A 24,489-nucleotide genomic window follows, 5' to 3' on the forward strand; every position below is an offset into this window, starting at 1 on the left:
CCTTTTATGATCAGGTCACAAAGGCCATGGATGCAGGGGTCGCGGTGGATGTAGTCTTTCTGGACTTCAGCAAGGCCTTTGACACCGTCTCTCACCCCATCCTAATTAGTAAACTAGGCGACTGTGGCATAGATGCCTACACGGTCAGATGGATTGCAGATTGGCTGAAGGGTCGCACTCAGAGGGTGGTGGGGGATGGATCATATTCGACTTGGGGGGAGGTGGGTAGTGGAGTCCCTCAGGGCTCGGTCCTGGGCCCTGCGCTGTTCAATGTCTTCATCAGCGATCTTGATGTTGGGGTGGAGAGCAACCTGTTTAAATTCGCTGATGACACCAAAATTTGGGGGGAGGTGAGCACGCTAGCAGGGAGAGAGAGATTGCAGAAGGATCTGGATAGGTTACAGGGGGGGGCAGACAGGAACAGGATGCGTTTCAATACGGACAAGTGCAGGGTGCTGCACTTGGGTAGCAGGAACCAGCAGCACACTTATAAGATGGGGAGCTCCCTACTTGAGAGCACGGAGGCGGAAAGGGATCTTGGTGTCATTATTGACTCCGAGAGGAACATGGGCCGACAATGCGAGGTCATGGTTGGCAGGGCTAACCGGACCTTGTCGGGCATCCACAGGTGCATCTCGAGTAGAGCCAGGGAGGGGATCCTCCCCCTCTATGCGACGCTGGTCAGGCCGCAGCTGGAGTATTGTGTCCAGTTCTGTGCGCCCCATTTCAGGAGGGATGTGGACAACATGGAGAGGGTCCAGAGGAGGGCCACCCGCATGATCCGGGGACAACAGGGCAGACCCTACAGTGAGAGACTGCGGGACTTGAACCTATTCAGCCTCCACAAGAGAAGGCTGAGGGGGGACCTGGTGACCGTCTATAAACTCACTAGGGGGAACCAGAAGGGTTTGGGGGAGACGCTGTTTCCCCTAGCCCCTGCTGGCATAACAAGGAATAATGGGCACAAGTTGATGGAGAGGAGGTACAGATTGGACATCCGAAAAAACTACTTCACAGTCAGGGCGGCTAGGAGCTGGAACCAACTTCCCAGGGAAGTGGTCCTCGCCCCTACCTTGGGCAAATTCAAGTGGAGGTTGGACGATCACCTGTCTGGGGTCTTGTGAACCCAGCATTCATTCCTGCCTGTGGCAGGGGGTCAGGCTAGATGATCTGTTCAGGTCCCTCCTGACCCTAGCTGCTATGAAACTATGAATCCAGTCCCCTACTATGTTTACATTACAATGCCTTGTTTAACTACACCAACATTAGCTGTGTTTGCCACAGGACCCTGCCTCATTCAGTGCACCAGATAAAAAGTGCTCATGGACTGAGGCAGCTGTTCGTTATGTTTTTTCTCATTATTTGATGTGCAACCCCCACCTTATTGGCTCTATGCAGTCTCTGGACTGGCTAAAGAATATTTGTGCCAGTGTGGGCTTCTTTACTGAGCGCATCACTGTAGTGTCTGAGTGCCTCACCCCACTAATGTCTTTATCTTCACAACTGGCCTGCGGAGTAGGGACGTATTGCCTGCATTTTTCAGACTGCATTTTACTTCCTGAGCCTGGCTCATCCTGTGTGTGTAGTTAGAGACACTAGCGTGATGCAGACACAATGGAAGGCCACAATAAGGTCTTAAATGTAATTCTTTCTTAGGGAATGTTTGTTCAGGCATTTTAAACAGAGAACTAAAACCAGAGATGTGGGACTGGAACAACCTTCTCCATTGGACACCAGAGCCACCTGTCACTTGAGGTAGCAGAGTTAGTGGTATCAGCAGCAGGCTGTTAACATCCCTGGTCACTGACTGAACTCCACACAGCTGCAGGAACGATGGCCTTCAGCCCTGAGATGTGACCAGGTGGACAGTTGCTGTGTTTGGCCACTGCAGGGAGCCATGATTCCATACGCCAGGCCAGCCAATGTGTTACATTATGAACCAGCTCCGCATTGCAGCCGCCCACCTCAGTAGGGAGGCAGGGGGCTTTCCCCTGCAGCCCCCACCCAATTCTTGGGGGTCTCCACTTGCAGGAGCCCAAAGACACCAGGGCCTTCTTTCACGGGCTGCTGAGAACCCAGGATGCACTGAGGGCTGCGTGTGCAGGGGGTGGATCATTAGTTTAGCTGGTCCTTCTCAGTCACTCTGCCCTCCCCTTTTGCTCCCTCCCCGTCATAGCCATCTCCCTACTCCCTCCTCCCCTTCCCTCTGGCTGATTTTTAGCCTGACCTGCTGGCCTGGTAAAATAAGAGGTTGTTTGTTCGGAAGCTCTGGAGGAATCCTGGCTGGACTTGCAATGGGGAGCACAAGCGTCAGGACACAGCTGCTATCATTCACACTGCTGCTTCTTCTGCAGCCTGCCGCCTCGTTCTGGCTCCTCAACGTGCTCTTCCCACCCACCGACACTCCACAGGCAACCCCCTCCAACAGCACCCCACCTGTGATACTAGGTAAGGTCATGCACACACCTGAAGCCACAACACCCCCATGCTCTTCTACACAGTTTCATTCTGTGCTGGCTGGCGCTGGTTCCCAGTTGGGGGTCAAGGGGAGGGGCTGCGTTGTGCACTGGGTGGAGGGGAGGGTGGTAGGAGATGCAAACCTGGGCTTACTTAGTTGAGTGACTCTGCCTTGAGGTGTCTTGCCAGCTACTAACTACAATTGGATAGGCAGGGCAGGGGAAGAAATCAAAGGTGGCCGTGACTGTTCTAGTGAAATCCAAGCAATCGTGGAGGGGAGGGCATGTGTAATGGACATGGAGCTTCCATGCTTTTACCCCAACAGCCCCCTTGCATGCATGCTGCCTATGTAACAGCAAACATGACTGTGACTCGGAGGCTGTGGAGCCAGCTGGCATGCACAGAGCCCAGGGCCCAGTAGGAAGGACAGCAGGGCAGGCTGCCCATCCCAGCCAAGCACAGGAGCTCCTGATCTAAAGCTTGGGGGGAGATGGAACAGGCCAAGAACTGTCACAACAACTCTCATAAAGGTTTGCTTCATTCGCTAATTCAGGGCTTCTCAAAGAGAATCACTTCCCCTCACATAGCTCTGCAGGGCTGGGAAGAACTGGGAGGATTTCTTGTGGGTGTGTTTGTCACCTTCTCATATTCACACTGTAGCTAACTTGTGCCTATTCCTGACCTGTACCTAGTACTGTCCCGTCCCCTTCTTCCATTATCCCTCCAAGGCTGTTGCGGGACAGGGAGCTGACACACAGAGCTAAGTGCTTTGCCCAAGCGGGCCCAGTAATGGAGCAGGGAACCGATCCTTGTCTTCCTGCATCCCAGGCCTTGCCCTTACCACCAGGTCCATCCTACCTCTACCCCTTCAGCTCAGCCAGCATGTTGTAAGGAAATGATCTGCTTGACAGGGCTGAACAACAGCTGTTTTGTTTTCATCCCTGACAGACTCTGTGTCTGTGTTTAACTGTCCAGCTCTTCTGAAGAAAAGTTTGCACTTTGTGCCTTGAATCAACAAGTTTCCTCTTCAGAGTAGCAGAAATTCCAACACAGACAGTCAGGGTTTGCCACCTCAGATATCATGCCCCTTCCCCAGCAACCTTACATTTGAGCCAAAGGTGTAAGCAACAGCTCCCGTGCAGAGCAGCCACCGAAGGGGAAATTGATTCTTACCTGGCCAGCAAGTTAACCAGTTATTGCTTAGAAACAGCAAACTACTGGTTATCAGGGCTCCTGGGTTCGTTCCTGCTTTGTGCTTTAGTGAGAGGGTAGGGCAATTTAAGACAGCTCAGCCAAGCACATAGATTTGGCACACTCTGTCTGAAAGGCAGCAGGGCTAAATAGAGGAGATTGGGGTCTGCCAAACTGGAGATGAATTCTCCAACTGACCAAGTTCATTTTGTGCTATTTATGATTCTTCACTAACATGAGGTGCTGAAGGAGCTGAATTATCTAGGACAGACTCAGGGAGAGAGACAAAGCCTCGGGAACAAGGAGGCCTGGCAGACTTGCACAGGAATGTTATTGGAGTAGCTGCAACCCCAGCTGCCTCAACAGAGAGCTCTGCTATGGATACTACAGGTCTAGGGCATTAACTCCCTGCATGAACTGAAGTGGGCCCCTCCTTATCTCAGTCACAATTTGTCCAGTTTGAGTTTTATCAATCTTTTGTTCTGACTTTGTCTATAAAACTAAGGGCCCTTGGCTAACAGAAATCATCTGTTCACACTTCATACTCAGGTTCCCTCTTAGCCTTTTTTGTGACAAGCTGAATAAGCTGAGACCCTGGAGTCTTCCCCAGCAGACAGGCTCTCTGGTTTTTACTCATTCTTCTAGCTCTTTTTTAAAGTTTGCATTATCCTTTCTGAAGTTCAGGCCCTGTGACTGGGCACAGGATACAGTTCTTGGGTCAGTAATGCCATGCACAGTGACAAAAATGCCACATCGCTGCTCTTCAATTTTCTTGGTACGTGCTTCTCTTAACCATAGCTTCATTCATCCATCAGCCTGGAAAAAACATTGCCTAGGTCTTCCAAGGAAGCCAGACTTAGCAGCATGTGCATGACCATGTCACCCTGAAGAGCCAGAGTTGGCATTTCTCTTGGAAGCAGCTGCATTATTTGTTCTCACTCTGGCCTTTGGACTTTGCCTTGTTTGTCTGGCCCACATGCCCAGCAGGGAGGGCCTGTGTTTGCTGATTCCCAACTCTAACCCAGCAAAGCAGGGCTAGAGTTGGTGTGGAGATAACCATCTGAGTCTGCAATCAGGGTGTAAGGAGAAAGACACCAACCCATGACCATGTATCCCACAGCCCCACCTCAGGACCATCTCATCTCCCCCCAGGGGCCAACTGTCTGTGGCATGTGCACTGATGTGCCAACATTTCATCCATGTGGAGATGTTTATTGCTTTTGCCCCACGTTTCCCAGAGGCTTGGTTCACATCCATGCCCCTTGGACCTTTCCTTTACGCCTCAGCCATACCCTTGACACTAAAATGTCTGCAGTCCTAGCCATCTCCTCCTCTGACTCACTGGGCTGGGCCAAGCTGGGTGAAATTCCCTGCAGGGGCTCTAGCGAGGCAGGGATTGTCTTTTAATCTGAGGAAAAATCATTTGAGTAGCCAAGGGGCTGCACACACTGACTGCTGGAGACACGCAGAGGGACATCACTAAGAAAGGGCAGCATCTCTTGTGCCTTTAGCACATGGCCTCTCCCTCCAGCTGGGCTGGGCAGGCAAGCAGGAGACTTGTAAAAACACAGAAGGACTATGTGTCCTAGCTGTACCATGCCGTGAGCTGGCTTCATCTGAGCCAGGGGTCAAGAACAGGGCAGGTCTCCCTCATTGCTTTCCCTCTACCTCTTAACCTGAGCCTTCCCAGGGCTACTGCCCTCCTGCCCCTTCTGAACTGGCTTCTCCTTTGATCCCTAACAGCCTTCCCAGTGGCTTTCCAGACCCTCCACTTGAGACTCCCACAAACTCCAGAGCTGCATCTGCACCCTAACACTTCACCTTCAGGCGCCATCTCCGGATTCCTTGCTTGCTGATGGAGCCAGGAAACCCAACCCACCCATACCCACTACCTCCCTATGGCACAGACCAGCAGTTCCCCAGGGTCTCCCAGGGTGCTCAGTGGGCTAAGCCACCTAGGGCATTGCCTTTCCTGTGGCAGCCACACTCTAGATGGGAAAGACTTTACTTTTGTCCCTATCACCCCCAATGGCAGCCCAGGGAGGGGCAGAAGTAGGGCCTGGTTGGAGCTGAACTGATTTGAACTGACAGTGTCTGGAGCACTGGATTCTCACCAATTCCAGAGAAGTCTCTGACCTCATGCCCTCCTCTGCCAGATTCAGTGTCCCTAGACTCCTGTTGCAAAATGACCCTGTTACTTCAGCATCCCAAACCTGCCAGGACAGTCTGTGCCAGCAGTGAAGCCCTGTGTCAGTACTAGCCATTCTTTGCCAGCAGCAAGCCTTTAAAATAGCTAGCTGTATGCTGGGGGTGCATGGCCAAGCTCTGGACTCCAGGCCTTCCCTATTCTTCTTGTCAATGAATAAGGCCGATTGCCTCCCTGCTCTGTCAGGGGCACTGGCAGTTCCGACATCCCCAACGCCCTTGAGCTCAGTGATAACCTCTACAGTCCCAGCCAGGAATCCCCTTAATAATTATCTAGTATCCTTTTTAAAGTGACAGTGTGCTCGTCCTACATGTGTGAGGGGTTTAAGTGCTTAGGACAGTGAAGGACGGAGAGTGTTAGCAGGAATCCAGAACAGGCAGCAACATATTTTACACACAGTCCACACATAGCTCCACTGTGCTTCTCATGCCGAGATGCAGTCTCTAGCAACTCCAGTCCAGATCTCAGCCCTTGCCAAAAGCCTCCAGCTCAATAGCTTTTGGCTAAGCCTGCCCTGCTTTCAGTTCTGCCAACATCCTTCAACCCTGCAGCCCCAGGGCTGGGCCTCTCATGAAAAGAAACTGGATGTTGGGTCAGTAGTATGATGCCCATAAATGGGGGTTAGGTTCAAGGCTGCAGACTTGAAGCTGGGCTCTTCCCCTGACTGATTAATGGGATGGGAGGTGGAGGAAGAAATTATTTCCATTCTCTGGGTTCCAGTCTCCCCTGGCCAGAATCTATTCTCACAGGCATGATTTGGGAGTTCTTCTGGAGCATGGGCAGCTGATTGGGTTTAAAATGGTACTATTGCAACCAGAAAATCTTCCTGGGGCTGCCTGCATGCAAGGGACTTCCCAACAGTGGCTCTCGGGGTTCTCATACAGAGCACAGCAAAATTTATGTTACTGCTGTTTCCCTTGTGGCATGAAGTGGGGTTGTCAGAAGTGGCAGAGAAGCACCTAGCCTGCTAATGCAAGCTGAGTTATCAGTGACACCTTTCCTCCTGCCCACTTGCAGGCTTTAAGTGTGGGTCTATTTAGAAGCATAGGATGCAGGTATGTTCACACCCACACTGCCAGCTGGCTAAGCCAGGCACTTCCCCAGTTTCCTGAGCAATTGGATAGTCATGTGAGTCAGTACTTCATGGGCCCATAGCTCTGAGAGCCGAAGGATGCCGGGGCAGTTAGAGAGTTCTTTGCAAATGCAGCCAGGTAGTATCTGTGAGATGTTGGCATGTCACTCTTAGGCCAAAGGCTTCTAAAGAACACAGGCTGAGTGCCTTGACCAGTTTCTGGAGAGTGCGGATCAAGGCTGGGCCTTCCCTGGGAGGCCTCATCTGCTAATCTCCTCCAGTTGAAGGGGAAGAGGTTTGTTCTGTGAATGGCAAATGTCAATGACAACCCAAGTGGGAGAACTCTCGAGCCCAAATCCAACTTAACCTCTGAGCAGCTTAGTACTTATCCACTAAAGTTAGATGCATATGTGGCACTAAGTGCCATTCACAGTGCCACTTTAGATCTTGACTCAGGAAGATGAGAAGGGAACAAAAGGTGTTTGGAGAGCAGTGTTGAGAACAATCAGAGCCTCTTCCCTTTGCTGAGCAGTTGGACAAGGAGGTCCACTGTAGAGAGACATGTCTACATTTGGTGTCTGCTGTGGTGCAGTTACACTGGTGCAACCTGTGTGCAGGCAAGCCCTAGGTTTGGGGTAATCCATGGGCCTCTACACAACCAGTGGAGTGGAGTCCTAGCCTGAACTCAACCCTGCCTCATTCAGGCAGGGATGGGGCAGCCCCTGCTCTTCCAGGGTAGATCCATGGAGTCCCAGCAAGAGTTCTACAGCAATATGACTTCAGTAGGGATGGTTCAGATCTTCTGGCATTGTCCACTCTTCTGAAGCCTAAGGGAAGCTCCATTAAGTCCCTGAAAGTGTTCCCTGCATAATCATGTGCTTCAGGTTTACTGTGCAGTGAGTGCAGCCATGCACACCCCACATAGCAGAATGTGGGAACCTCCTGCACTGGGAGCTGGGATTTGACTGGCCATTTCCTCTCTGTCTGTGGGTGCCTGGCAGTGCCTGGATGCCTTGGGAACCAGCTGGAGGCGAAGCTGGACAAACCAGAAGTGGTGAACTGGATGTGCTACCGCAAAACTGACAACTACTTCCCTATCTACATCAGCCTTAACATGTTCTTGCCACTGGGCTTTGATTGCTGGATTGACAACACCAGGTACTTGCCCTGTATTCCCCACCCCGCCAGCTCCACTCTGTCCCAGAGCTCTCCAGGGGAATCCCCAGAAGACATAACAGAGACCTCTCTCTTTACTCATTACTATCTGAGTTGGACCTATAGACCACAGGACACCCAGAGTCCTTGGGTCACCTGCAGTGGACTTCGAGTGAGGCCTAGAAATACAGATCCCCACAGCCCCCACTCAATAGTTTCCTCAACCCCATCTATCACCATCAAGCCCTCTCTATGCTCACACTGCTGGGCTCACATGGCACCCCAAAGCCCAGTCCATACTAATGAGAATGCATCTTCAGTCAGGGTCAATAAGCCCTGGCAGGCAGTACCTCCTAGGACAGCAGCTGTCTCAAGTAAGGCAGAAGTTTATTAGTATTCCCTGTGTGCATTGAGCATGTGACACAAATCTAGGCAGGAATAGAGATATCCCTAAGGTAGGCATCTCTAGGTAGGAGCCGTCATGGGCAGATCTAAGCTTTTGAAAAGGGAGGTGTAGATAGTGTGGCACAACACTGCATATAACACGACACATCTTTTTCTCTGGTTAAAGGGGAACTAGAAACTTTACTGATATGCTAGGGGTATAAGATCAAAGAAAAAACAAATATAACTTTTGGATGTGCACTACTTTCCTAGATTATATATGCAGGCAAGGTTCTTTGGGTAAATGCGATATCTTTTATTAGACCAACTAAATAGCTGGAACATTTTTCTTTGCAAGCTTTTGGGTACAAACACCCTTCTTCAAGCAGAGGGAGAGTCTCTAATATATAATACTAGATTATATATGAAGTTTTAAGAAACACAACAAACTAGGCAGAAAAAGTCAAAACAGTTAAGAGATAGTGTGTCGTTAGTCCTGTGGTCATTATAGTTAAATGTATATCTCTTATTTAGATTCATAAATCTAGCCTCCCTGAGCATCTTGATAGCGCATCCAATATTTCACTGTCACTCACCTGACTTAAAATTACCACATCTGAGTTACAGTTTTTAGCTAGAGCTAAAAATAGTCTGCAGGGCTGTGAAACAGAGGATAGACATTACTGGGAATGGCTAACAAACAACAAAATTGCAGAAGAAAAGATCCTTTGAATAGTGGTCAAGACCATTAGAAAGGATAGAGGGTCATTAACAGCTGTGGAGTGAAGAGAAATGAGCAGAAATCAGGGAGATGATAATGATCCATGAAGTCAATTAACTCCTTCAGCCCTGCCTGAATAGAAATGCTGCTGCCCCTCCCAGGCATTTGGTTTTAAAGCTTGGGTGGAGCAGGAGTCAAAGAGGGGGGATGCAACTGCACCACTGCACTCCCCACCCCTCTGGATCCACCCCTGGGAGCTTTGGCAATGGCAGCCTCTGCCCATAAATGGCACAGACAATGCTGACAAATGTAAATGCATCTGGGGTAAAATAACCTCAACTATACATACTCAGTACAGGTTTCCCTCAATTTATGCAGTAGATGCATTCCCGGAGAAAGGCATATAAATCGAATTTGCATAAAGTGAACCCAGTTTACAGTGGAACAGATAGGAATGTGTTCCCACAGCGGTGAGGGAGGGAGGGAGTGAGGCTGGGGCTAGGGAAGGGGCAGGGAGAGATGTGTGGGGCAGTCCAGCAGCTGCAAGCAGGCAGCATCTACTGCTCCTGGAGCTGCAGCAGGGGTGGCACTGGGCTCTTCCCGGCACTTGGGGCAGGTGGCAGCCACGCTCATCCCACTTCTTCCCACTCACCCCACTGCCCCACTTCTCACTCACCACAGCCCCTGCTGCAGCGGCCCCTGGAGCAGCTGGCGCCAACTGCCTGTGGCCACTGGGTTGCACTGTGTCCCAAACCACCCAGAGCTCCGCTTTCCCTGGGGCAGCATTCCCCAAATCCCTCGGCGTGGTGCAGCCCAGAGGCTGCAAGCCAGCAGCGTCCACCATTCCTGGGGCTGCAGCAGGGGCAGGTGGCAGCCTGCAGTGAGACGAGAGCAGGCTGGGGCTGGTGGCTGCTGCAGGCTGGGGCTCTTCCCAGAGCTCAGTGGCAGTGCTGGGGGGGGCTATGGCGAATTTTGGGGTGGTAGCAGCCCCCCCTCCCATCGCTGCAGCCTACCCTGAGCGCCGGGAAGAGCCCGGTGCAGCTGCCAGGCCCAGCCTGCTCTCATCCTGCTGCAAGCTGCCACTCACCCCTGCTGCAGCCCCAGGGAATGGTGGACACTGCCTGCTTGCAGCCACTGGGCTGTGCTGAGCTGTGGGATTAGGGGCACGGTGCATCCCAGCAGCTGCAGGCAGCTGGCTTCGGCCACTCCCAGGGCCGTTGCAGCAGGGGCTGGGATGAGTGGGGCTCTGACCCGACAGCTCTTTCCCCTCTCCTCACCCCTTTCCCCTCCCCTTCCCCTTCCCCTCCACTCACAGCCCTGTCCCCTCCCCTCACAGACTTACCTGCTTCGGGGAGGGGTAGCGCGCCTAGGCTGATCGCATAAGAGCGAATTTACCTCGCATATAACAAATTTCGTGTATATAAAGGGTCATCGCATAAGAACAAATTCACATAAATAGAACCCACATAAATTGAGGGAAACCTGTACTGGGTTCTGAGCTAGCTGTTATGACTCAGGGAAAAACTTTGGTGTCATTGTAGATAGTTCACTAAAAACATCTCAGTGTGCTCTGTTAACCAAAAAAGCCAATAAAATGTTGGGCATCATTAGAAGAGAACCAAAAAAACCCCAAAGAACAAATCCAAGGTGCACCCACATCTTGAATCCTATGTGCAGTTCTGGCCCCCACATCTCCAAAAGGATATAGTAGAAATAAAAAAGGTACAGAGAAGGGCAACCAAAATTATCAGGGGCATGGAGGAGTTGCATTAGCAGGGGAGACTAATGAGGCTAGGACTCTTCAGTTTAGAAAGAAGAAGGCTGAGGGGGGATCTGAAAGAGTTCTATAAAGTCTTGATGGGTGTAAACCAAGTGAACAGGGAACTGTTGTTCACCAAGTCCCAGAATACTAGAACTAGGGATCACCTGCTGAAATTAGTAGATTACAGGTTTTAAACTAACAAAAGAAAGTATTTTTTAAGGCAATGTGCAGTTATCTTGTGGAATTTATTGCCACAGAAGGTGGTAGAGGCAGATAGCATATCCAGGTTCAAAAAGCAACTAGATAAATTCTTGGATGATGGATCTGTTAATGGCTATGGAGTAGAATGGTTGGAGATTTTTCTTTTGCCATCTCTAAACCAATAATAGTAAATCCCAGGGAGCATACTGAACAAGGGATAAATCATTCTAGGGATATCCAGGATAATGCTCTGCTTCTGTAGTATCCATTTTTGCCATTGTTAGAGACAGAATACTGGGCTAGACAGACCATTACTCTGACCCAGGACAGCACTTCTGTTCTTTCTGCCTGGGAGACTAAACAACCAGAAATGCAATGAAACAATATGCAAGGGTCAGTACTTTACAATGGAGCTGAATATGACCAATAGTATTGAAGTTATCCATGCCCTCAGTAAAGACAGATACTGTTTCTGCAGCAGAAGTGGTGCCTTTAGCAGATAGCTGCTGCTTCTTTTGCTTCTAATGGGAGTGATACCACAGGCATTTATGGGTTTTTTTACTCATTTGAATTCTTGTTCCTGGGTCTATGACCAACCATTCCTATATTTTATCATTGTGGGTTAACTATTTGAAGCTTTTGAAAGGTATGCACAGTATCTGAGAAGAGGTGTTTGGCCATCCTCACAAATCACCCTTTAATTTAGTAATATCCTTATCACTCTTAGTTTCTCTGAGTCTGGCTGGAGTCTTTCAAAAGTAAACAGATGTCCAGTGTAGGGCATTTTAGTAAGCTTCAGGTTCAGCCTATCTGCATTTAACCTAATCTTTTTTTCCCCAAACCTGTTTAGGGGTTGTCACAGCTTGGCATCATGATCTTGGATTGCCTTTTCCTTGACAGCTCTTTCTACTATAATAATGATGTCATCAGCTACATTACTGAAGCTGGGAGCCTGTCCTCGGCCTTATTCAGTTTGCATTAGAGAAATATAGGAGTCAGGCAGAGTTCAAATCAAACTCATACTTAGATATGTGGGGTTAAGGGATAAATAAGGGGTGCACCATGATTTGACATTCCTGGTGTTCAAGGGGCGAACCACTCAGACCCAGCCCAAGATCTTCCTAGATGAAGGCCTGTTTATAGACTAATTATTATCTCAGATATAGAAGCCACATTCATGGACAATGAGATGGGGTGCCACAGGACAAGGGCACTGGAAATGAGTCCAGCCGCAGCTTGGCTGGCAAACTTCCAACTCTGGAATACATCATACAACTTGGGTGGGCGGGGTGTCCTCATCCCCATGTTCCCTGGGACACATTGCACTCACAGCATAGACAAGCCCAAGAAGTCTCTGTTGCTGCCCTCTGAGCCTTGATGATGGTGGATTTGTTCTTCTGCCATCTTCCCTCCTGTCCCTGCAGAGTGGTGTACAACCGTACCACCCGGAAAATATCCAGCGCCCCTGGTGTACACATCCGTGCCCCTGGCTTCGGCAAGACCTACTCTGTGGAATACCTGGATGAAAACAAAGTAGCAGGTGAGGGGATTTGACCTTGTAGAAAGGAGTCCAAGAAAGGCATCACCATGGACTGGAGGGGCCTCCCCAGGGTGTTAATTCTGCACCTGGCATCCTTGTGGTAGGCCAGGAGTGCCTACAGCTATGGGATTCAACTAGGTCTGGTAAATGGAACACTCCATGGAGCCTTGTACACCTGGGAAGGATTTCAACCCTTTATCTCCTTGACCCAGGGTGGGATGTAGAGGGTCAAGATGCAGGAGCTTCATAACACCCCTGTTGGAGAGGAGAGAGCCACACAGGGCTGTGACATGTCTAGGCACAGGTAACCTATGGTGTGAGGGGTCTGCTTTCCATCCCACTGTACAATCTTCAGAATAACCTCAGCCAGTACCTTTGATAGGAGGGTCCCAGACACAGGGTAGCCCAGACAGGAACCTGCTCACAGCCACGATACCAGGTACCAGGTAATAGGGGAAGGGACACGTTCCCCAAGCCCCTGAATGAACTCTCTCTCTCTAAGAGACCATGCACCCTGCCACCTCTCCCTAAGTTTCCCCAACTTCTATTCTCTTTTTCTCTTTCTCTAGGTTATATGCACACCCTTGTGCAACACTTGGTGAACAATGGCTACGTGCGAGACAAGACGGTGCGGGCAGCTCCCTATGACTGGAGGTTTGGGCCCCGTAAGTGCAGCGTGAAGGCCAGCCTCAACCTCAGCCCAGATATTCAGGACGGGAGGAGGCAGGGGCCCGCTGCATGTTTGCCTCATAGAGAGACCCATGCCTAGGATGGAGTCTTGGTTCAAGGAACAGGTAGTTTGGAGAAGAGCAGGGGATGAGAGAAGATATAATCATCTACAGGGAGGAAGGGCACCCTGTGAGGAGGATGGGCCCCATGTAAGGGCCCTGTGTGAGTACTTCCAGTGGCATTTATTTCTTGTCCCTCCAGCCAGGTGGCCCAGACTTGGCATTTGCATGTGGTTTTCTGTGCTGGGTGCTAGTGAGATTGCTGATATATAGGGTCCTGGAAGCCATGGTTCCCTTGACAGGAGACATGGTGACCATGAACTGCTGTACCTTTCCCTTTACAGATCAGCAGGATGAGTACTTCCAGAAACTGAAGGCAATGATCGAAGAGATGCATGACACTTACCAGGATCGGGTCTACCTGATTGGACACAGCCTGGGGAACATCAACATCCTCTACTTCCTGCTCCATCAGCCCCAGGCCTGGAAAGACCGATACATTGCAGGCTTTATTTCTCTAGGTGCCCCGTGGGGGGGAGCTGTCAAGTCCATGCGTGTCCTTGCCTCTGGTGGGTGATGCCCTCTTGACATTCATCTCCCCATTCCCATCTTTTTTGTGAGACTGGTTAAGGGTGGTCAGGGGGTCTGCAAACTGCTCTCCTGGGAGTTTTCCCCATCACCTGGGTCCCACTCAGGAGACCACCATGACCTTATTGGCCTGGGGGCAATCACCACCTCCAGCAGAAACGCTGTTCTCCCCTTCCCTTCTTCTCTGTCCCCGCAACACACACATGCACACTTGTAGTTGAATGTGCAGAAGCAAGAGCAGAGGCAGCAGAGAGGTTGTTGGAAGTAATATTGGCAATTGTAGAGACTGCTGCTCCTAACAGTTGGTGCTTACTCCAGTATTTTAATGTAGCATTAGAGGGGCTGTACTACAGGGGGTGTTGTGGATGACTCAGATTCAGGGTTCAAAGTACAGGGATTTGGGGGGGGGCTCAGGAGGCAGTGGCGGCCCCTCCCAGCTTCTGGCTGCCACCACTGCAGATCCCCGCAAAGAGTCGGAGTGTAATTCGAACCCTGATCAGTAAGAACTGTCCTCTCACAGTCAGTGTTGACCCCAGTAGTTCATCATCACAGTGCTAGAGGATGCTGTGTTACAGAGGGTGGCTTGGGTGTCTCAGGAAGTGGTGCTATCCCTTCAGAGTCTGTGCTGATGCTATGCCACAGGGTGCTGGGGGCGGGGCGGGGCGGGGCAGGGCTGTGCTGATGGGTGTTCCACCATTTGGATAATAGGGTTTAGATGATGCAATATTTCTCTTCATCTGCCCTGAATTCCTGTGCAACATTGCTGAGCATCTGCTGAGCACCTGCTGTGCCTCATCATACAGGGGCCTTTATGCTGGTGCTGGGTGCAGCAGTTCATGCATGTACACTCTGTACAGCATTTTAGGATTCTTGGGACAAGGAACATTCATTTTGCCTGTGTTGTTTCTTGATGTGTCCCTGTATGAATTGCAGGAGATAACCAAGGCATCCCACTGATAACCAATATTAAACTGCGCGAGGAGCAGCGCATGAGCACCACCAGCCCCTGGATGTTCCCAACCAACCTGGCCTGGCCTGAAACACATGTCTTCATCTCCACACCATCCTTCAACTACACCTACCAGGATTACAAGCGTTACTTCACTGATGTCAACTTGGAGGATGGCTGGTACATGTGGGAAGACACAAAGGACCTCCTGAAAGGGTTGCCCGCTCCCGGTGTGACGGTATACTGTCTCTATGGCACTGGCTTCCCAACAGTGGAGACCTACATATATGATTGGCGCTTCCCATATGAGGATCCCATTGATATGATCTATGGTGATGGGGATGATACCGTCAGCACCCGCAGCATGGAGCTGTGCAAGCGATGGCAGAGCCAACAGAAGCAGAAAGTGCATATCTTTGAGATGCATGGTGTGGATCACCTCAATACGGTCTTCAGCAACACCACGCTAAGCTACATCAATGAAATACTGCTGGGGAGTCTCGCAGACAGTTCCATCACCCAGGACCAGGGAGGGGCTGTGCCAAATGGCACACCAGACTCCAGCCCAGAGCCACCTCTGGGCAAAAAGAACCTTTCTGATCATTAGGTCTCAAAGGAACCCAAAAATTGATTGAAGGAAACGGGTTAGTTAGCTTCCTTTCAGACAAGCAGCCCTCTGAACAGCTGTCATGCTGGAGAGCAAAGCGCTCAGAACTGAGGACCTGGGGTAGGACACACCTGCTTCTGAGGGACAGCACCCACTTCTGCTTTGACTGTTTTTGTTTTGCGAATGGTGATTAAGTGCTCCTCATAGGCCTGTTACCTGCATGTTAGCAGAAGGCAAATCAACCACATTGCTAGCTAACTACATCACACTAGTGACCAATATATCACCATAGCACCTTCTTCACTGGTCAGTTAATCCATTCAAATAATAGGCGGATATGTTGGAGAATAATCTGCACTCTGGACTTAGTTTTGCTACCCATGCTGAGCTGTACCTCACCAGCAATTGCCACAAACACATGTGGAATAAGAGACAGCTCAGCATCAGTGCACCTGCATGAATTGATGGCAAGGGCAGCAGCTGAGATGAGGATAGTCACAGACATAGGATGCAGTGCTGTTGTGGACCCTCAGCATTCAGAAAATGAGCTAGGCCCCCCAAAATCATGAGATTGGTTAAGCAATGTTGGGTCCATTTCTTTGCCTTCTGGTTTTTGAGCCTTTAGGGGATCATGTTTTTCTTCACAAGTTCACAGGCTAGAAACTGCTGCTTTTTTAGGGGAAAAATGAGATTCTCACATAATCATTGGACTTCAGGAGCTGGGGTTTTAAGACAAAGCAGTAAATATCATGTACTTGTGATAAAATCATGAGAGCTGACCAAAGTCACACCTGGCTACAATGGCAGATTTTCACAATATGGTACAAACTGTTTTTTATGGTCTGCAAAAACTGTACTCTGGTTCTGCCCAAGTCAAGTCAGAGTGATTAATAAAAAGTAATAAGTAGGAGATCTGGTAATTGTGCAGCTCTTGCTCAGAGACTCTGCCTACACTATCCGTTCACTGCAATTGATCTCTATTGCTGAAGCAGGAGGAAGACCCACCGGAATTACAATCAGTATTTTGAGTATTGTGCCATACAAAGAATTTTCCACATGGGTGAGACCCCTCAGACCTGGTCTGAGCAGAGTTAGAGACAAAGCTAGATCCTCCCCTGCTGGGGCCATTCTAGGGTTCTCCCTGCCTACAGTACTAGTGAGCCAACACAGTTCTGGAACAATGGTATAAACCATCTGAATGCTCTCTGAGCCTGTCTAAACCCAATGCCATGCTGTGGGATGAATTTACCCTGAGCTTATAGCTTTTTTGTACCCACTTAGTCAGAGAATAACTGTCATGTAGCCTTCTCCGGAACCCCAGATTTGGTGGGGCTCCACTTCGGCTGACTGGGGACTGGAGGGTGGAAATCCAAATGTGCCACCAGCTATTCTGCAGAACAATGGCCATAAAGGGTCCCCAGCCTGTGCAGTGCTGTGCTGAGTTAGTCTGACCCTGGAGGCTGCTGAAGCAAGAGTTCCAGAGCAAGGAAAATGTAGCTCTCTTAGCTGGCACTGGCGCTATCTTGTGGAAGGCAAACACGGTGCAAACAGGGGACTATTACCTGGGTTAAGGGGAAGCTTTTTATGCAGGCAGGCAGCCTTAGACCCAGAGGGGGCCTAGTTTGTGTTTCCCAGAAGGCTCACTCCTTGATTACAGTTTCAACTACAGGGGTGCACTAGTAGAGATTTTCTTGGCCAATACCGGTAACCAGGCATATTGGCCGATCCGATAGCTGACTTACAGGAGCACAGCCCAGCAGCATGCAGAGCAGCACCTTGCAGGTAAGTCTGTGGGAGGCAGAGAGTGGGACAGAAACAGGGGATGGAGCTGGGGGCACTGCCCAGCCAGGGCAGTGAATGGGATGCCGGGGTAGGAAGCAGGATAGAGCTGCAGGCAGCTTATCCAGGGAATCAGTGTCCCAGTGCTTAATGGTGATGGCAGCGTTTGAGCCAAAGCAGGGGTGACGTGTAGGGGGTGCATGTGCACCCACTACAATCAGCAGCGCCTGCGGGCAGTCGCCGCTCTCCACCCTGCCGCCGACACTGCCGGTAGCGTTTGTGGGCAGTCTGTGATCCCCACAGCTGCTGTTGCCACTGCTGCCGGAGGCGTCTTCAGGTGGTCACCAACCCCAGTCAGTGCTCACCACTCCTGCTCATGCAGCTCATGCTACTGCATGCACACACATGGCATCCGGGGGCCTTGGCCACAAGGTATATTGTTTTTATCAGTACACTATTGGCTACACCAGCCAAAAAAGCCGATAGCTGATAATGTTCATTTTCTTTTTATTGGTGCCAATCTGATATGGCACCGATATGCTGGTGCACCTCTAGTTTCAACTGGTGGCTTGGGAGTGGCTGAAAGGGGAGTGAGCTGAGGCCAGAGTGGGGCAAAAAGAAGGTTGCACATTGGGGCTCCTGAGGGGTGTCTGGGGGCTTAGCCCGTGGCAGGGCACCAGTGTTTAGAGCCCTGCTAGGGGCCTTGATTTAGGACTCAGACCTGAGTCTGGGGAGATCTAAGACTGCAAGCCTAGTGGGGAGATTCCACCGTAGAGAGAAGGGAAGGCTGAAGCCTAGCTTGAACAGAAGTTAGACCAGGGCCAGGGGCCCAAATGGAGCCAGAGGGAGCTTATTGCCCAAGGTAGGGTGGAGATGGCCCTGATCTAACCCCTCCAGGGCTAGTGGCCTATAGCCCAAGTAAGGCACAACCTGTGAGGGCAAGATTTAGGCTGGGACCCAGAAGTCAGGCCCAGCATAGTGGGCCTAGGCTAACAGAACCAGCAAGAAAAGAGGAGCTTATGCCAGGAAGGCTAAGGCCCTGACAAGGGCATAAAGACCTGAGGTGGCCTGGTATTGGGTTGGGTCCAAGTGCCCACCAAAGTCCTTAATTGGTAACGTCTGTGAAGTATGGGCATGGTGTAAGGGGTGGTGGAAGCCACATAATTAGCCCTTAAGGCTAACAGGTACCCTAGGAAAACTAGCTGGCATCTAGAGGAACTGGGGACCTTTCTAGAGGTGCTTTAGGACCTATTAAGCAGCCTAATTCCAATCAAAGATTACATAAAAGGCGTGGTGGGTGAGTGAGGAGAGAGCACCCTAATGCTGGAGCAGGGCACAGGTTACATGGCCATTGGGGGTTGTTCCCCCAGCGGGACATCCCCTTCCCTCTGTGCATTGGGGGTTGTTACCCTGCTCGGGACGGGACAAGCCTGCACACGGCTCCGCCACCACTTCTGCTGGCTGGTGCAGACCTGGCCGGCCTCCTCCCATCCCCAGCAGCACATGGGAAGCTGGCTTCAACTGCATGCTGCTTTTCTTGGCTGATGCTGACCCGGTTCTGCCCAGGCAGGTCCTGCAGCACCATGTCAACCCGGGCATGGCACTGGCAGGCCGGGCAGGCCCCAGGTCAATCCTGGCCTGGCCCCATGGCTTCTCCAGCACCAGGTCAACCCAGTTGTAGCCAAGCGGCTCCTGCAGCACCATGTCAACCCGGGCATGGCACCCGGCTGGGCAGGCGCAAGGTCTGTGAAAATACTGCCCAGTGTTTGGATTGTGTTTGCTTCTGTTTCTCTTTGTGTGGGATTGGGGGTTCAACTTGTTACTACTTGTTAAAGATGTGTTACTAACAAGTTATTAATTCAATAAAAGTAAATCTTCTTGAAGATTATTCTCAAAAATGCCCATAGTTTGTTGCTTTGATTAGTTTCCGCTCTGGCTGATATCTTTTCCACATTTGATCTGTCGACTTGCATTATGCTTCTTTCATTCATTGAGAAGTGAGTAGAAGCGAAAATGTTTATTTTAGTCAAGTGTTTGGTATTATTTCATTCTTGCTTTTATATTGTTTTTATTTTGGATTTTAAACCACATTTCCAGACCCATTTCATTGCCACTTCCTGCAACTTCATTGGTGCCAAAGGTCACGTGACATCACTTCCTGATGTGATACCACTTCCTGTAAGGTCTTTGAATATGGCTCACCCACCCACTGGGTGATAAAAAGTTCGTGATCCGGCCCCACATTCAAAACAGTTGGACACCCCTGCACTAGAGTCACAGTTGTATAACCTAGTACAAATGCCATACACTTCTGAGGCCTGAGGCCACCTGCGATGAGGCTAATTCAATGTTAAATGTGGGGTCATAGGAAGCTGCTCAGAAGGACTGGGCAGGCAGTGCTCTCCCTTGTGACAGTGAGGCTGTCTCTACCCTTACACAAATGCCCCTTGTTCTGTCATAACATCTAGCTGTGACCCTGCTGCTAGTTGCACTAGGACAGCGATGCTCAACCTCTAGCCTGCGGGGCTCCCCACGGGTTGGGAAATTTGGCAGTAGGGGAGCAGTGGCCTTTAATACTGCCACCCTCCGCCACTGCCAAATTCCCATACCTGCTTCACTCTCACAACCAAATTGGGGTGGGGCCAGTCCAGGTCCCCTTCTCCCTGCATGGCTGAGTCAGGGCTGGGCCAAAACCCCTCTCCCTGTGAGGCCAGGTTGGGACTGGGCCATGCCTCCTTCCCCCATGGGGCTGAATCAGGGCCAGACCACATCCCCTTCCCTCTGGGCAGCTGAATGAGAGCCAGGCTGCCCCACCCCCCACTTCCCTCCATGCAGCCACGTGAGGCCTTGCCATGGCCACCCCGGGTGCTGGATCAGGGCCACTGACCGGATCTGGCCTGCAGGTGGATCAGGCACTGCCCAGCTAGCCCACCAGAGAAGAAGACTGGGCACCACTGTATTAGGACACAGATCTCTGGGCTCGTGGTTTTGCTAACTGCTGCTTTTGTTACCCTACCTTGGTTTTCTGAAGACCCTGAATCCCGGGACTGGATTAGAACCAGCGGAAAGATCAGATGCAACAGCAATGGGGGGAAAGCACTGCCCTGGAAGTATCTTGCTGAGCAGAGCAACTGCCCCATCCATACAGAACTAAGGGGGCAGGCTGTGATAGTTTTGGCCACACCAGACCAGCATCTACAGAGCATGAGCTGGTCAGGTCCAGTTTAGAGCACTGAGGAATGCTGTGTAAAGCACCTCTTTGCTGGATGGTTCAGGAAGTTCAGGTTTCCCTTTCTGCAAAAGGTGGTTTTGAGTCCCATCAAGGTTCCCTTTGCTTTTACATGTCCTTATTATTAGAAAAAAATATTCTAAAAGCTGGTAGGTTTGGTCTTTGTGGGCAGAAACTGCACTTTGCATGGACTGAATACACTCATAGGAGGAAGGAGACACTTCTAGAAACTCATATGATACAAGCAAAAGAGAGAGGGCAGAGAGATTATGTACAGATATGTGTCCCTCTTGCTTTCACTATGCCCCAGAGGGTTGGAAGAGGGCACCCACAGACAGCTTCCCAACCTTCTTTTCAGGTGTGGCATGAGCAGAACAGGAGTATATGGGTGGGGAGCATTTCTCCATGCTGCCCTCAGGAGCAATTTAGATGTGCCTTAAGGGTTTCAGGATACACTGCAGCACGTATTTCCATTTTTCCAGTAGAAGTCCCAGCCCTGCAGGTCAGTAGGAAGACAAAATGGCAGCTTGAATAGAAAGCCCCAGCACTGATGAATCCCAATGAGAGGTCATCTGGATAATCCAGTATATTTGTCCAATTAGGTGGCAAATATTGCTGAATGCTAACGAGGCAGTTTTGGGCTGCATCATGTTCAGATCTCCCATCCCTTGACCTGACCTGAGCTGTGTGGCTCTGCTGCCCTCGCCTAAGCAGTGTCCCAATCACATGGTATATCACCATCCATTGGCGACACATAGGGGGGTGCACGTGGGTGCACGTGCACGCCCTGAGATTGGCAGTGCACCCCCTGCGAAAAGCGCTGCCGACACTGCCGGCGGTGCCTGTGGGCGGTTGCTGACTGTTGGTCGGTGCTCCCCAATGGTTGGTCAGTGCTCGCTGCCCGCCCTGCCACCGACACCGCTGTGGCTGCCTGAGGGAGGTCCCCGCTTGCCGCCGCCACTGCTGTCGCCTGTGGGCGGTCACCATGCCCCGCCAGCCTCCTGGGGCATGTGTCATTTATGTCACTATCCATTCCTGATCTCCAGAGGAGGGAGAGGAGGATTTCCCTGTGGCATCCTGTCCCTGGCCTCCAGAGGAGCAGTATGGGTATAGGATTACAGGGGCAGAAGGGAACTCACAAGTCCCTGCCCCACTGCAAGAATCCAACCCGCCTGCAAGAATGCAGGATGCACTCTACCTACCCCATCTCAGACAGATGCCTATCCAGCCACCTAATGAAAACCTCCAAGGAAGGAGATTCCACGACTGCTCTGGGCAGCTTATTCCAGTGCCTTCTCTTCTTAACCTAAAGTTTTTTCTAACTTTTAATCTAAATCTATTTTGCATCACTTTAAGCCTTTTGCTTTGTGTCCTGACCTCTGCAACCAGGGAGAACAGACATTCTTCTTCTTTATGGCAGACTTTCAACTATTTCAAATATTTGAAGAGTTGCTGTCATGTCCTCCCTTAATCTCCTTTTCTCCAAACTAAACATTCCTTGTTCTCTCAACCTTTTTTCATTCAGCTTGCATTCCAACCTCTTTATCATTTTCATCACTTGCCTCTGAATCCTCTCCAGTTTCTCTCCTTGCAGCTTCTCTGCTCTCAGATCTAAGGGAAGAATAACTCAGCAGCCATTTCTTAGCCCTTAGTAGAAGGGCAAGGTAAATAGGTAGCACTGATGTCTGAAGATCATTGAAGAAAATTGCAAAACTGCCTCTGATGCGGGGGTGCCACCTAGGAATTGGTCTGGAGGAAGTGTTGGTTATTGAAAGTGAAGTTGTGTGTGAGGATGAAGTGTCTAAGTTCAGTAATATCTTTAGGTCTGTACTCTGAGTTGTAATCTTGTTCTTGTAGATATGTGAGGCAGGTTTGGATACCATACTGGTGCAGAGGTGACCCAAGCAGGGTGCAGGGCCCCGCCCCCGGACACAAGGAAGCTGGCGGCAGATTTGGCGGCAGAGGGAGGAAGAGGTGTTGCCGAGCGGATGGAGGTGGCAGATTCAGTGTGGGGGGAGGAGCAGCCGGACATGAAGCTGGCGGCAGTGCAGAATCGCCACTCCGCCTGGCTCTGCAGGGCCTCCCCAAAGCACGGGGCCCGGGGCGGTCGCCCCAATCTGGCCCCTCTAGGGATGGCCCTGTCCCGGTGTGAGATGTTGGTATATAATCTGGTAACGTCCATGGTGGCTAGGAGAGTATTGCTGGGAAGATGGTCTAAGTTTTCGTAGAAAGTCTGTATCATGTCTTGGACAAAACTCGCTCTTTGGATGACAAGAGGTTTTAGTATTGATTCAATGAAATCTGATATTTCATCAGTTAAGGTTCCATGGTTGGGTATGATAGGACTGCCTAGGTTCCCTCATTTGTGGATTTTAAGGAGAATGTAAAAAGGTTGGGTAGTGGGAAGATCAAGTTCTATTGATTTTCTTGTAGTTCAAATAGAAATGATTTAATGGTAGTTTTAAGGTGAAAAGGGGAGTAGGATCTTCCTCTAGTTTTTTGCAGTAGCTAATCAGAGTTGTCTGTTGGCTTCTTTTATGTAGTCTTCATGGTTAAGGATAACTAGTTCTTTCTTTATCTGCTGCTTTTATTATTATTTGGTGGTCAGATCTTAGAGAATCTATGGCCCTTCTCTCTGAGAGGGAGAGGTTGTTATGGTGGTGTGTGTTGTTGATTGTTTAATTGTTTATTCTTTCCCTGAAGCGGTCAATATAGCGGTCAAGGTTAGAATTTTGTCCACTGTGAAGTGTCCGATTTGATGCATTTTTTGTTTTTTGGGGGGGGGGGTTGATCTTTTCCTCAATGTTGTCAAAGGACAGGAATTCTCCAATTGTCTTGGGAAATGCAGTTTTCACAAACCTGAAATTGAGAAAAAACGGATTGTTTTTCTTTCCATATTTGTCACTTCCCATCAGAAAAAAATCTAACAACATTTGTTTTGTTTCAACTGGAGTTAAACAACTTGATTTGTTGCCAAAATGTTTTGAGTTAGCTGTTCTGATTGTGTGGGCCAGGTAGTTACAGTTGAAAGTCTCTAGGGTAATTAGAATCAGGTAGGTTTTTAAGAAGGACAGACTGGGTATACAGGGTCTCTGGTATATAGAATGGACGGGAAAAGTCTACAGGGAGGTAGGTTCCCTAGGGTGAATAGGATCCGTAAAGCAGTGAGGTTTAAGCTGAGTGCTCTCAATTACAGCTCTGTAACAGGTGCATGGATCATTTCTGTACACACCCTTATGGGTACCTAGGCTGAGGGCAGGATCTATACATTTTCTAGGTCAGAGGGGGCCAAACCTTTTGGCAATTGTGCCACAAATTAGCCCCACGCCCTCCCCCCCTGTTCTGCTGCCCATCAGCTGGTCTTTCTGCTCCTTAGCCTGTGTTCCCTGCTTGATGCCCTGCTCTGCCTTCTGCTTCCTGCCTTATCTGCTCCTGTGCTGCCTGTCCCCTCCACAGCCCCCTACAGTGCTGCTGCTGCCATGTGGGGCCGCACACAGGCAGGCGGCACAGGTGCACATTCGGACAGCGGGGTCTAGCTACACTTCGGTGTTGCCAGGTCTTAAATATGCAATTATTTTATTGGAAGTGCAAATTATTGTATTTTCTAAAAAACTATTGTACAGGCAGTCCTCAGACTTATGACACAATTGGTTCCTGAAAACTGGGTCTTAAGTCTAAATGTTGTAACTTGGAACTGTCGGGAGCCAAGGGCGGTCTAAGGCTATGGCCAGTAGCCCGGACCGTCAGGTGGGTATTTTCCACGATGGAATAGAGTTAGGCACGGAAGCGTATTGGTTGTATAAAGAAAGCTTTACTTACACTGCCAATGGTCGCAGTGCAGGAAGAAAACTTGCTTGAATTATAGTTGCACACAAACACACAGGGGTGAGATCTCTCTTCGAACCGAACCGAGATGAGTC

The 24,489-nt window shown here is 50.2% G+C and overlaps 1 protein-coding gene across 1 annotated transcript; it reads left to right on the plus strand.

Moving 5' to 3' along the window:
• Window positions 1-1,290: 1,290 nt before the first annotated feature.
• On the plus strand, window positions 1,291-19,176 carry LCAT (lecithin-cholesterol acyltransferase). The gene is made up of 6 exons (XM_006028096.3): window positions 1,291-2,448; window positions 7,928-8,084; window positions 12,574-12,689; window positions 13,259-13,354; window positions 13,762-13,986; window positions 14,939-19,176. Exons 1-6 carry the CDS (start codon window positions 1,923-1,925, stop codon window positions 15,559-15,561), a joined length of 1,743 nt encoding a protein of 580 aa, XP_006028158.2. The 5' UTR covers window positions 1,291-1,922; the 3' UTR covers window positions 15,562-19,176.
• The last annotated feature ends 5,313 nt before the right edge of the window (window positions 19,177-24,489 follow it).

Source organism: Alligator sinensis, unplaced genomic scaffold (assembly GCF_000455745.1).
Source record: "Alligator sinensis unplaced genomic scaffold, ASM45574v1 scaffold642_1, whole genome shotgun sequence".
Taxonomy (NCBI): Eukaryota; Metazoa; Chordata; order Crocodylia; family Alligatoridae; genus Alligator; species Alligator sinensis.